Raw genomic sequence first — 13312 nt, 5'->3', positions numbered from 1 at the left:
GTTATAGTTTGAGCCATTAAGGTAATTGCAAAATACCTAGCAACCAGGGAAAAATTTAATGTGGCCATGCCAATGAAAGGTATTATTATTGTTGTTGGTGTCTTTTTTTAACTGGTGACACTCAAGCCTCAACCATAACCCCATGCTTCCCACTTTGTTGTGCGGGAGTCCACAATAGCTTTTTTCCCCTAAAAATTATAAAAATTTCAGTAATATTTTGATAAATTCCTGCAGGAATTTTTGTAAATCTAGGTTAAAACTGTTAAACTTCAAGAGAAGTTTTTGATGGTGCTGAATCCATTGCCACTTTCAAAAACATTATTTAAACACTGCTTTTGCAAGATTTGTTGAATTTTTTTGCCTAGATTCTGGTCAGTCCAAGCAATTCCTAATTCCTTCACTCGGCCTTAGTAGACTTGTCTAATCAATTGTGTACTCATATGTTTATCTTAAATAGATTAGAAATATTAAAGAACGTTATCAAACCTCAAGGAAATAATATTAGATTTGGTATTTATTATTGTTATTTATTTATTAGCTATTATGTAATTTTTTAAAAGTGATCAATTTGATTATTTGATAAACACTTCTTATATGTTATAAGAAGTAGAATCATTCATCTAAATTTAAATATTTAACGTGATGGATATTTGGTAGTAACATATTTGTAAAATTTATAAATAAGGATTTATGGAAAGTACTACTTACTCTTACATTATTGAAGATATTATAAAGACATTGAAAAGGGAAAATAAAGAAGAAAATAGTAGTGTGTGCCTTTTATTAAGACAAATAAAAAATATGGCATGGATTTAATACATTCAAAAGGGATGTTGAAGCCTATCTAGTTTATTAAATAATTAAATAATTATATTATGGGTGTGTAAATTTATTTGAAGAGCCTAGAGTTAATTAATAAGATTTAAGATTTGGTTATGTTATATGAAAATGATAGATTTAAGATTGGCCTTTGTTACATGAAAATGATTCATCTTTACTTTCCAAGAGATTTATCAATAAATAATGGTGAAACTAGTAAGAAACTAGTAAGACACATAGCAACTATGAAATGATGGTATATTTAGATGTAAAAAAAATTACAAGATGGCATGAAGCTTTTATTTATGAAAAAAAAGTGATATTGACATAGAGATTTAATGGTGTTGTATAACCCAAAATATTTTATAAAGATAGAAATACTTCAACATAAAAATAAAAACTATGAAAGGAAATATGTTATTTAAAGCATCTAAGGTGGTGAATTATAAATGAAGGAATTCAACTATATTTATATATCAACTATATTTGTAGGTTGAATGAAATTTTATATGAAATAGAAAAATTAGAGTGATATAGTAGAAGGTTGGTGGGCCCATAACCCATAGTTTCCGTTTAAAAAAATGGCTTTTATACATTTAGTTGCAATGTATACTTTGCTATAGTATTTATTACTTCTATTAGTGCGCCAAAAACTTATTAATTATGTGTATTTACCAAGTGAGCTTATAATGGAACCACTTACTAGCATGGCTTATAAAGGAATTAACATATAGGCACTAACATATGGTGCAAGTTAAGTGTTATAGATGCAAAAAAAATGAAAACAATTCAATTAAATTCATACTTTAAATTTAAATATTTTGGTCCACAAGACATAGAGTACTCAGTTATAAAGGTTAAGGTTATTGTTAAGAAATTCTTTGTGTGAGAGGGAATATGTTCCAAGTGCAGTCAAACCATTGTGAAATTTCTCGTCAAATATTATGAAATTTTCTTATAAAATCTATTTGTCATGAACATTATTTTTGTAATCACACATTTTATACAAAATCTTGTTGCAAGGGTTCCAATCCATGAATGAAGGCATCCCAATGAAGCAAAAATATTACAAGACATATTTTACTAAAATGCAAAGCATTTAGAGTGAAATTAGAAAACAAAATCATATGACTACCTGTACATTAGGGGAATTGTGCCTACCGTGAATCTGAGTCCTAGAAAGTGATGAAATGTGGGAATGACAAGACTACCCCACTAAGAAACTCTTATGTTCGCCAAGGTCCTGCAAATTATACTCTTCTTTATGTAGTATATCAGTTTTTGGAAATTACCTGGATATATCAGCTTCTAGAAATATTGATTTTAGTATTATAAACTACATACTTACAAATTTGTTGTATACTTCCTCCAATATCAATATCAGTCTCTCCAAATCCTAATTATCAGTACCAATTTCAACATTAGTTTCAGGAAATCTTGATTTTAATTTTATAAAATATAGAATCACAAAATTGATGGATGCCTTAATCAATATGAGCATCAATTTTTAGATTCCTCAATCAATATCAATGCCCACTTTCCATTTTGTAGGTTTTTCTTCCCTTGCCTCCCATCCATTCAGTGAACAAATATATAGAGGAAAATAATTCGTCTATTTATTTTTAATTTTTTTCCTACTCTGCCTTGAGAATTGTTTTCCCACTCCATTTGATATAGGGGAAAATAGTTCAATATTTTTTCCGCAAATTTTCCATTCATTCGGTGTATCGTTTCACCTTTAGGGGCAATTTCTAGTTTAGTGTTTATGAATAAACAAACTACAATATACTAGGGTATGTGACTATTGTTATTTATAAGAATATCCTACTTGCAAAGGTCTACCAATTTTCTTTGATGTAGAGTAATAATGATAGAGTACTGCAATTTATTTATGCACTCCCTATTACTTGTCTAAGGTGAATGGACCAAAATATTGTTGATAGTGTGCAAAATGATGTTGATGCTTATATTCTTATCCTGGGTGTATTTGCCTCTTATGTTGGCTCTTCTTCTGTATTGATGTGAAAAATGTTATAAATGGTGTCTCACAGGTTGATAATATGATTGCAATTAAATGAATGCTTGATATAAATGCCAACGATTGACTTGCTAATATAAACATTAGGGGACTTTTGAGGTCTAAAATGGGCCTCCTAAGAAAAATGTACAAAAAAAATAAACTTTATAAGAGCCAATAGGATTCAAGATGATGATGTCAACTATGGGGGGTGATTCACCATTTTTAGAGTAAACAAGTAAAAATATTAAAAAATAATAAAATAATAAACTACTTTTTCAACTTGTATTTTTAACTTATCTCCCTAAGGTTTTACTGAAATTTCAAGCGAAGGTACTTGTTGGATGCAAAATTTAATTCCTCATTGAAGGAGTACCCATGTTACATACTTTCGATGGACCTTGCTACACAAAATATGAGAAATACATGAAAAAACGTGATTGAAATTACATTTTTCATGTATTTTCCATTTTTTGTGTAGTAGGGTCCATCGAAAGTATGCAAAATGTTGTTCTCCTTGGATGAGGAATCAAATTTTTCATCAAACAAGTGTTTCCGTTTGGAATTTGAGTAAACACATAGGGAGATAAGTTGAAAATACAAGTTGAAAAAATAGTTCTTTTTTTTTTTTCCCTCTAAATTTTGATGCTGTAATCTAATCTTATTTTATTATTTCCACTAGTATTTTATAATTTCCTTAGGAGGCCCATTTTAGACCTCAAAATTCCCCTAACGTGATTTCATACTCATGACCTGTATAAAACAATGTTATCAAAAATGAACTGGTCATTGAACTGGTTGACCCTCTTGAGCTAGGAACTAGAAAATAAATTGGTTGACCATAAACTGCATAAAATATTCAATATATATATATATATATATCTATATCTATATATATATATATATATATATATATATATATATATTCATGTGCATTGATATGAATCCAAACTATTTATACACAAGTATGAAAAAGTTCTTATTGATATAGCATATAAAAGTGCATGTAACGAAAATAACACTTAGTGCAAGACATCTTTGAACAAAAAATACATCGACAAAGAATCTCTAGATAGTATCTATTATCAAAAAAAGAAAATCATGCTATATTGAGATCCTCGTCATTAATCTCACCCTCTAAGCATTAAAATAATATAGAAAACTTAACAAGTCAAATCGAGATTTTGTTTGAGTAATGGGTACATTTTTACAAGTGATGGAGGAGCATCTAGCTCACAATGACTAGGTGAAGTCTCGCCAGGCTAGAAGGTTGTTGAATATCTGGATTTTTTTTTATTACTAGTTTATGAAGTTATAAGCTAGGATTTTAGTTACCTTACTCTTAGTTATTAAATGTCAAAGTTAAATGTCGATTAGGGTTATTATAGGTCAACAGAAATAAATATCAGTTTAGGAATTGATCTGTTAATTTAGGAAAGAAAGGACAAAATTGTCTAAAAGTAGATCTTGTAATGATAACCGAAAACTGTAGTTACCCAACCAATTGTTTATGTTCAACTGGCAAATAATTGCAGTTTCAAAGTAACCATAACCACAAGGTATAAAAGGAGCAATGTAAGACAAGAGCAAGGTTCTGCAATTTCGTAACATAGAAATAAAGGAACAGATCTATTTCAATAAAAATTGTCCATCTATGTACATTGTCTATCTGCTGTATGATCAAATTTCTTTTCATTTATCGAATTGAAAACGAACAGTGTTGACAAACAGAGAGAGACCATGGTAAGGTCGCATTGTTTTATGTTCTCGTCGAATGAACAAACTACAGTAAAACCATTTAAAAGCATAGCCACAGAGCGAAGGGCTGATGTGTTGAGCCACAGTCCGAAAAGGAGTTACAGCCAAAGACCCAAGAAGAAACAGGACCGCACACAGAGAATGGAAGAGCAACCTATAGCAAAGGTATTCCTTTAAACGATTCTTCATAATTTCACAAGTTCAACAGTGATAACAAAACCCTGATTGCATTGCTATTGACCATTATATGCACACATTACATTCCTTGACAAACAACAACAAGGGCCGCGTCCTGAGTGGACAAACCCTGGCCTAGGGTTTGGGAACAGAGACCCCAAATAACCAGTCAACGAACGACTAACCAGAACAGGCAGGCCGAAGCCTCAACTCCACAAGGAATAATGACTGTGCATGTCAAGCAAAGACAGCAAAACCAAAATCTACAGAAAACCCAAAGAACTATCAGTGCATTGACGAGCTGAAGTGCCAGAGCCTACCGGCAAAGGTTCGCCACCCTTGGAAGACCGAAACCCGGAGGACCCACATACCCAGGTCGAGCCATTGACCTGCATACACAACAGAGCATCGTTAATACATGTACATTGTAGAAAGAACCAAGTCAAGCAACCATAGAAACAAGAGGGTTTTGCATATAAATACCTGAGCAAGCGGACCAGAGGTTTGAGGAGCAGAGCCAAGCCGAATCGACGAAGCTGAGACAGGAGGAGCAGTTTTGGTTAGCATAAACACCAAGAAGAGGTGGAAATTGAATCAGGGAATGAGTCAACACCTGGTTTGGGTCGCAGAAACCTACCAATGTGTTTCCTGAAATCCAAGGACGACGGAAGTTCAACAAATTACACATAGAACGGTGACTAGAGACACCCATCATAATAGCGAAGGCGACCACAACCATAGCAGAGGCAACAATATAATAAAAGAGACAATATAACAACAATCGATAATGATATTTGGATGAGACCCCAGATTCCACAACCGTATCATATCAAAAATGACAAGACGAGACTGAAAGAGTTACCAGCTGAAAAATCAAGAGAGCACGCCAACAGAACTAGAGTAGTTTCAATCCACTGGAGACTGACAAGAGCATAACTAGGTGTGGGAGACTTACAGTCATCCACAGTGATATCCGATGGAGAAACAGAGACCTCCATATTCAACAGAGCAAGAACCAGACGGGAAACTCACCAAACCCTCACAGCAACCACACCACATAGTAGAACTATCTCGAATGACTGAGAAATCGAGGTGTTTCGGCAAAGAATGAGTGGAGGAACTAGGCCCGAGGTGTGTAGGTAGGAATTGAATGTGGCAGTAATTTCTCACAGTTACCAACCCGACGTCCACTGACCACCTTTTCATGCGACCACCAGAAAAGTCCAAGCGTTGAAAAAATCTGGCGACCATTGTAAAGCGAGGATGCGTAGATTTGTGGGCCACTATGGCTGGGCTACATCAAAGTGGTATCAGATCGATTGTTTATGTCAGTAGGAAGAACGGAGAGAGGAAGGCAAGGTCATGGTAGAGGTGCTCGAAGATTGGCAAAGGAAGGATTGAGAGAGGAGATCTGAATTCTTGCTACCCGTTTGGAGGCAGTAGAGGCAGGTAGACGAAGAGATCCAGAAATGGGTGATGCTAGTGAAGAAGAAGTTGAAGTAGCAGCAGATGGACCAGAAGGTGAGTCCGCAGAGGTGAGATTGCTGAGATCTGTTTTAGTAGCAAGAAGTAAACCCAAACTAGAACTCCTGACGTGTGACGACAGCCTATCTATCAAAGTTTTATTAGATTGGATTAGTGATATGGATAAGTACTTTGAGTGCGAGGAAGTCAGTGAAGATAGCAAAGTCAAATTCGCTACGAAGAAACTGAAGGGACACGCAGCTCTATGGTGGAATATTGTCCAAAACGAGAGGAAGAGGTTGAACAAGGCGTCGATTAAAACCTGGTCAAGAATGGTGGCAAAGTTAAAGGGCAAATTTCTGCCAAGGGACTATTAGATTGCATTGCACAGGCAGGTGTAGAATCTGAGATAAAAAGGATTGACGGTAAAGGAGTACACGGAGGAGTTCTATCGAGTGAATTGTGGGCCGGATATACAGAGGATACAACAGAAAGAACAACCAGGTATGTTAATGGGCTGAGGTTAGATATTTTGGATGAAATCAGTATTTTATCTCTGAACAACACTGAGGAAGCGTATCAGAGTGCGATAAAGGCTGAGGAGAAAATTACCAGAAGGTAGAATGCCCGGAGAGGACAAGGAGCCAGCAGAGGGAAATGCTAGTCCTATGGCAGGGGCCAAACTGCTAACAGTAATGAGGAAGCCAGCAGTTCTAAAGCTTCCAGATCAGCAGATAGAGGTGACAGCGCGAGAGGTGGTAGGTCATCCCAGTGAGGCAGGGGAAATGGCCGAGGTAGAGGGGCTGGTTATCAGTGTTATAGGTGTCATAAATGGGGGCACCGCTCATTTGAATGTCCAGAAGCAGATCCAGCTGGACAACGGGGTGCGTATGTGGCGCAACTAGAGGAAGCAGCAGCGCCTCCTCAAGAAGCAGAGAATGCTCCAGAGACGGGAGAAGCTTTGGTGCTGCACAAGGTGTTGTTAAAACCAGTCAAGGAGGTCACCGAACAGATGCAGCGGAAGGCTTTGTTCAGGACGATTTGTAAGTCGTGAGGTAAGTGTTGTAAGTTAATTATTGACAGTGGTAGTACTAATAATTTAGTGTCCACAGAGATGGTGGAAAAATTGGAGTTGAAACGCTCGAAGCATCCCAATCCTTACAGAGTTTCGTGGCTGCAAAAAGGCCATCAGTTGTTGGTGGATGAACAGAGTGAGGTCGAGTTTCAGATAGGCAGATATAAGGACAAAGTTGTTTGTGACATCATGCCAATGGATGTATGTCACATACTGCTGGGCAGGCCTTGGCAGTATGATAGGAAGGTGGTACACGATGGATTGACGAACTGTTACAAATTCATGAAGGATGGAATCAAGCATACGCTTGTACCCATCAGAGAAGAAGGGACAACAGAGACTAGTAAACCAAGAACGTTATTAGTCAGCGGAACATAATTTTTAAAACAGGTTGAGCACAGTGAGATAGGTTATGTGGTTGTAAAGAAAGAAAGGATAGTCTTTTTGCATACGGAGGTATCAGATTTACCTACAGAGATCCAGAAAATGTTGGAGGAGTTTATAGACATAGTTATAGATGACTTGCCAGACAAGTTACCCCCCAAAAGGAGCATAATTCATCACATTGACTTCATACCTGGAGCCAGTTTTCTGAACAAAGCGGCACACTGAATGAGCCCCAAGGACAATGAAGAAATTAGGAAGCAGGTGCAAGAGTTGTTGGACAAGGGATTGATAAGGGAGATTTTGAGCCCTTGTTCTGTTCCAATGGTCCTCGCTCCCAAGAAGGGAGGAGAATGGCATATGTGCACTGACTCAAGGGCCATCAATAAAATCACCATCCAGTACAGGTTTCCACTACCGCGAATGGATGATATGATGGATTGTTTAAGCGGGGCAACTTATTTCTCTAAGATAGACTTGAAAAGCGGGTACCATGAGATTCGGATATAAGAGGGGGACGAATGGAAGACAACCTTTAAGATGAATGAGGGGCTATGCAAATGGCTGGTCATGCCACTTGGGCTAAGCAATGCACCCATTATGTTCATGAGGTTAATGAATGAGATGCTGAAGGAGTATATCAGAAAATTTGTAATTGTATACCTAGACGACATCCTGATTTTCAGCAGGACAAGGGAAGAACACCTTCAACATGTGCGTAAGGTGTTGGAGAAATTACAGCAGAATAAGCTGCTAATAAACTTGAAGAAATGTACTTTTCTATAGAAGGAATTGATTTATTTGGGGTTTGTAATAGCATAGAATGAACTAAAGATGGATCCGGAGAAGGTGGCAGCAACAATGAATTGGCCATCTCTGAAAAATTTGTTTGAGGTACGTAGCTTTCATGGATTAGCAAATTTTTACAGGAAATTCATAAAGAATTTCAGTGAAATTTGTGCGCCAATGCTAGATACCATCAAAAAGGCCAACCAACCTTTTCGATGGACAGAGGCAGCAGAGAGAAGTTTCCAGTTGTTGAAAAAGAAGATTACTGAGAGGCCGATCCTGAGATTACCTGATTTCAAGAAGTTATTTCAGGTTCGCTGTGATGCCAGCAGGACAAAATTGGAGCTGTACTCAGTTAGGAGGATAAGCCTGTAGCGTTCTTCAATGAGAAGTTGAACGAGAGTAAACAGAAATACTCATCATATGATAAGGAGTTCTATGTTGTTATACAAGCATTAAAACACTGGAGGCATTATCTATTGGGAAATGAATTTGTGCTATTTTCAAATAATTCTGCACTACAGTATGTAATGCAGCAGAACAAGCTCAACCACAAGCACACCAAATGGGTGGAGTATTTGTAGATTTTCAACTTCATATTGAAACATATTAGCGGGTAAGCAAACAAGGTAGCGGATGTGCTGAGTAGGAAAGCTCTACTTCTGCGGGAAAGCACTGTGCAGGTCCTGGGTTTTGAGCACTTACAAGACTTGTACCAGATGGATACAAATTTTAAGGAGGCCTATGAAGCATGTCAAAACCCTTTAGTGAGAGATAACAATCCTTGGTTGGACTAAAATCTACAGGAAAAGTTGTTGTTTAAGGGAGGACAGCTGTGCATACCTGACTGCTCGATGAGGGAGAATATTATTCGAGAGAAGCATAGTGGAGGTTTGGCTGGACATTTCGGTATGGATAAGACCCTCGAGCAGCTTAGTCATTTTTATTTTTGGCTGAAGATGTGGAGAGATGTACAATGGTTTGTGGCCAGATGCAAAGTGTGCGAGTTAGCAAAGGGTCACAGTCAAAACATAGGACTGTATACACCGTTACCTGTTCCAAGCAGACCATGGGACTCAGTCAGTTTGGACTTCATCTTAGGTCTACTGAAGACACAGCGAGGATACGACTCGGTAATGGTAGTGGTGGAAAGATTCTCGAAAATGGCACATTTTATTCCTTTCAGGAGTTCTATCGAGTGAATTTTCGGGCCGGATATACAGAGGATACAACAGAAAGAACAACCAGGTATGTTAATGGGCTAAGGTTAGATATTTTGGATGAAATCAGTCTTTTATCTCTGAACAACACTGAGGAATAGTATTAGAGTGCGATAAAGGCTGAGGAGAAAATTACCAGAAGGTAGAATGCCCGGAGAGGACAAGGAGCCAGCAGAGGGAAAGGCCAGTCCTATGGCAGGGGCCGAACTGCTAACAGTAATGAGGAAGCCAGTAGTTCTAAAGCTTCCAGATCAGCAGATAGAGGTGACAGTGCGAGAGGCGGTAGGTCATCCCAGTGAGGCAGGGGAAATGGCTGAGGTAGAGGGGCTGGTTATCAGTGTTATAGGTGTCATAAATGGGGGCACCGCTCATTTGAATGTCCAGAAGTAGATCCAGCTGGACAGTGGGGTGCGTATGTGGCGCAACCAAAGGAAGCAGCAGTGCCTCCTCAAGAAGCAGAGAATGATCCAGAGACGGGAGCAGCTTTAGTGCTACACAAGGTGTTGTTAAAACCAGTCAAGGAGGTCACCGAACAGACGCAACAGAAGGCTTTGTTCAAGACGATTTGTAAGTCGCGAGGTAAGTGTTGCAAGTTAATTATTGGCAGTGGTAGTACTAATGATTTAGTGTCCACAAAGATGGTGGAAAAATTGGAGTTGAAACGCTCAAAGCATCCCAATCCTCACAGAGTTTTGTGGCTGCAAAAAGGCCATCAGTTGTTGGTGGATGAACAAAGCGAGGTCGAGTTTTAGATAGCCAAATATAAGGACAAAGTTTTTTGTGACAACATACCAATGGATGTATGTCACATACTGCTGGGCAGGCCTTGGCAGTATGATAGGAAGGTGGTACACGATGGATTGACGAACTGTTACAAATTCGTGAAGGATGGAATCAAGCATACGCTTGTACCCATCAGAGAAGAAGGGACAACAGAGACTAGTGAACCAAGAACATTATTGGTCAGCGGAAAATAGTTTTTAAAACAGGTTGAGGACAGTGAGATAGGTTATGTGGTTGTAAAGAAAGCAAGGATAGTCTTGTTGCATACGGAGGTATCAGATTTACCTACAGAGATCCAGCAAATGTTGGAGGAGTTTACAGACATAGTTGTAGATGACTTGCCAGACAAGTTACCCCCCAAAGGAGCATAAGTCATCACATTGACTTCATACCCGGAGCCAGTTTTCTGAACAAAGCGGCATACTGAATGAGCCACAAGGAAAATGAAGAAATTAGGAAGCAGGTGCAAGAGCTGTTGGACAAGGGATTGATAAGGGAGATTTTGAGCCCTTGTCTTGTTCCAACGGTCCTCGCTCCCAAGAAGGGAGGAGAATGGCATATGTGCACTGACTCAAGGGCCATCAATAAAATCACCATCCGGTACAGGTTTCCACTACCGCGAATGGATGATATGATGGATTGTTTAAGCGGGGCAACTTATTTCTCTAAGATAGACTTGAAAATCAGGTACCATGAGATTCAAATACGAGAGGGGGACGAATGGAAGACAACCTTTAAGACGAATGAGGGGCTGTGCAAATGGCTGGTCATGCCATTTGGGCTAAGCAATGCACCCATTATGTTCATGAGGTTAATGAATGAGATGCTGAAGGATTATATCGGAAATTTGTAATTGTATACCTGGACGACATCCTGATTTTCAGCAGGACAAGGGAAGAACACCTTCAACATGTGCGTAAGGTGCTAGAGAAATTACAACAGAATAAGCTGCTAATAAACTTGAGGAAATGTACTTTTCTATAGAAGGAATTGATTTATTTGGGGTTTGTAATAGCATAGAATGAACTAAAGATGGATCCGGAGAAGGTGGTAGCAACAATGCATTGGCCATCTCTGAAAAATTTGTTTGAGGTACGTAGCTTTCATGGATTAGCAAGTTTTTACAGGAAATTCATAAAGAATTTCAGTGAAATTTGTGCGCCAATGCTAGATACCATCAAAAAGGCCAACCAACCTTTTCGATGGACAAAGGCAACAGAGAGAAGTTTCCAGTTGTTGAAAAAGAAGATTACTGAGAGGCCGATCCTGAGATTACCCAATTTCAAGAAGTTATTTCAGGTTCGCTGTGATGCCAGCAGGACAGAATTGGAGTTGTACTCAGTCAAGAGGATAAGCTTGTAGCATTCTTCAATGAGAAGTTGAACGAGAGTAAACAGAAATACTCATCATATGATAAGGAGTTCTATGTTGTTATACAGGCATTTAAACACTGGAGGCATTATCTATTGGGAAATGAATTTGTGCTATTTTCAGATAATTCTGCACTACAGTATGTAATGCAGCAGCACAAGCTCAACCACAAGCACACCAAATGGGTGGAGTATTTGTAGATTTTCAACTTCATATTGAAAAATATTAGCGGGCAAGCAAACAAGGTAGCGGATGTGCTGAGTAGGAAAGCTCTAGTTCTGCGGGAAAGCACTGTGCAGGTCCTGGGTTTTGAGCACTTACAAGACTTGTACCAGATGGATACAGATTTTAAGGAGGTCTATGAGGCATGTCAAAACCCTTTAGTGAGAGATAACAGTCCTTGGTTGGACTAAAATCTATAGGAAAAGTTGTTATTTAAGGGAGGACAGTTGTGCATACATGACTGCTCGATGAGGGAGAATATTATTCGAGAGAAGCATAATGGAGGTTTGGCTGGAAATTTTGGTATGGATAAGACCCTCGAGTAGCTTAGTCATTTTTATTTTTGGCTGAAGATGCGGAGAGATGTACAATGGTTTGTGGCCAGATGCAAAGTGTGCGAGTTAGCAAAGGGTCACAGTCAAAACACAGGACTGTATACACCATTACCTGTTCCAAGCAGACCATGGGACTCAGTCAGTTTGGACTTCATCTTAGGTCTACTGAAGGCACAACGAGGATACGACTCGGTAATGGTAGTGGTGGACAGATTCTCGAAAATGGCACATTTTATTCCTTGCAGGAAAACCAGTGATGCCACCCACGTGGCCCACTTGTTTTTCAATGAGATTGTTAGGTTACATGGATTGCCTAAATCTATCCTTTTGGACAGGGATGTGAAGTTCACGGGACACTTTTGGCGTACCTTATGGAAAAAAATGGACACACAGCTAAGCTACAGTTCTGCATATCACCCGCAAACTGACGGGAAAACAGAAGTTGTAAACAAGAGTCTGGGAAACCTATTACGAAGCTTGGTCAGGGAGAATTCGCAGATGTGGGATCGAGTGCTAGCACAGGCAGAGTTCGCTTACAACAACTCACCTAACTGCAACACAGGTTTCAGTCCATTTCAGATCCTGTACAGCATGCATCCTCGTAGAGTGCATAAACTGCGGGATCTTGGATTAGAGGAAAGGCGAAGCGCAGACAGAGAAGATTTTGCTAACATGATGAGAGACTTGCACGAACAGGTGAAAATGAAATTACAGGACAACAGCTTAAAGTACAAACAACATGCAGATTTGAAGAGAAGGGAAGTATAGTTTGACGTGGGGGACGAAGTCCTCGCGCATTTACGCAAAGAACGCTTTCCCAAAGGTACGTATAATAAATTGAAGTATAAAAATATAGGGCCTTGCAAAGTCCTTCGGAAGTTTTCGGTGAATGCCTACG

General features: G+C 38.6%; 1 protein-coding gene across 1 annotated transcript; it reads left to right on the top strand.

Annotated features, from left to right (window-relative positions):
• The first annotated feature begins 11518 nt into the window (after nucleotides 1-11518).
• Nucleotides 11519-12270, top strand: LOC149254475 (uncharacterized). The gene is made up of 3 exons (XM_089454787.1): nucleotides 11519-11578; nucleotides 11806-11925; nucleotides 12058-12270. Exons 1-3 carry the CDS (start codon nucleotides 11519-11521, stop codon nucleotides 12268-12270), a joined length of 393 nt encoding a protein of 130 aa, XP_089310913.1.
• Nucleotides 12271-13312: the final 1042 nt, after the last annotated feature.

Source organism: Pinus tabuliformis, chromosome 7 (assembly GCF_031772625.1).
Source record: "Pinus tabuliformis cultivar Carrire ecotype Pingquan chromosome 7, CPIR1, whole genome shotgun sequence".
Taxonomy (NCBI): Eukaryota; Viridiplantae; Streptophyta; class Pinopsida; order Pinales; family Pinaceae; genus Pinus; species Pinus tabuliformis.
The sequence above is the reverse complement of the archived record's forward strand: the minus strand, read 5'-3'. Positions and strand labels throughout refer to the sequence as shown.

What these genes read in the sequence shown, in the direction of transcription:
- LOC149254475 (XM_089454787.1), top strand. Translation starts at nt 11,519, where the DNA reads ATGGATCCGGAGAAGGTGGTAGCAACAATGCATTGGCCATCTCTGAAA. An exon ending in CTCTGAAAAATTTGTTTGAG is followed by an intron (nt 11,579 to 11,805) that starts GTACGTAGCTTT and finishes TGATGCCAGCAG; the next exon opens with GACAGAATTGGAGTTGTACT. An exon ending in AGTTCTATGTTGTTATACAG is followed by an intron (nt 11,926 to 12,057) that starts GCATTTAAACAC and finishes GAGTATTTGTAG; the next exon opens with ATTTTCAACTTCATATTGAA.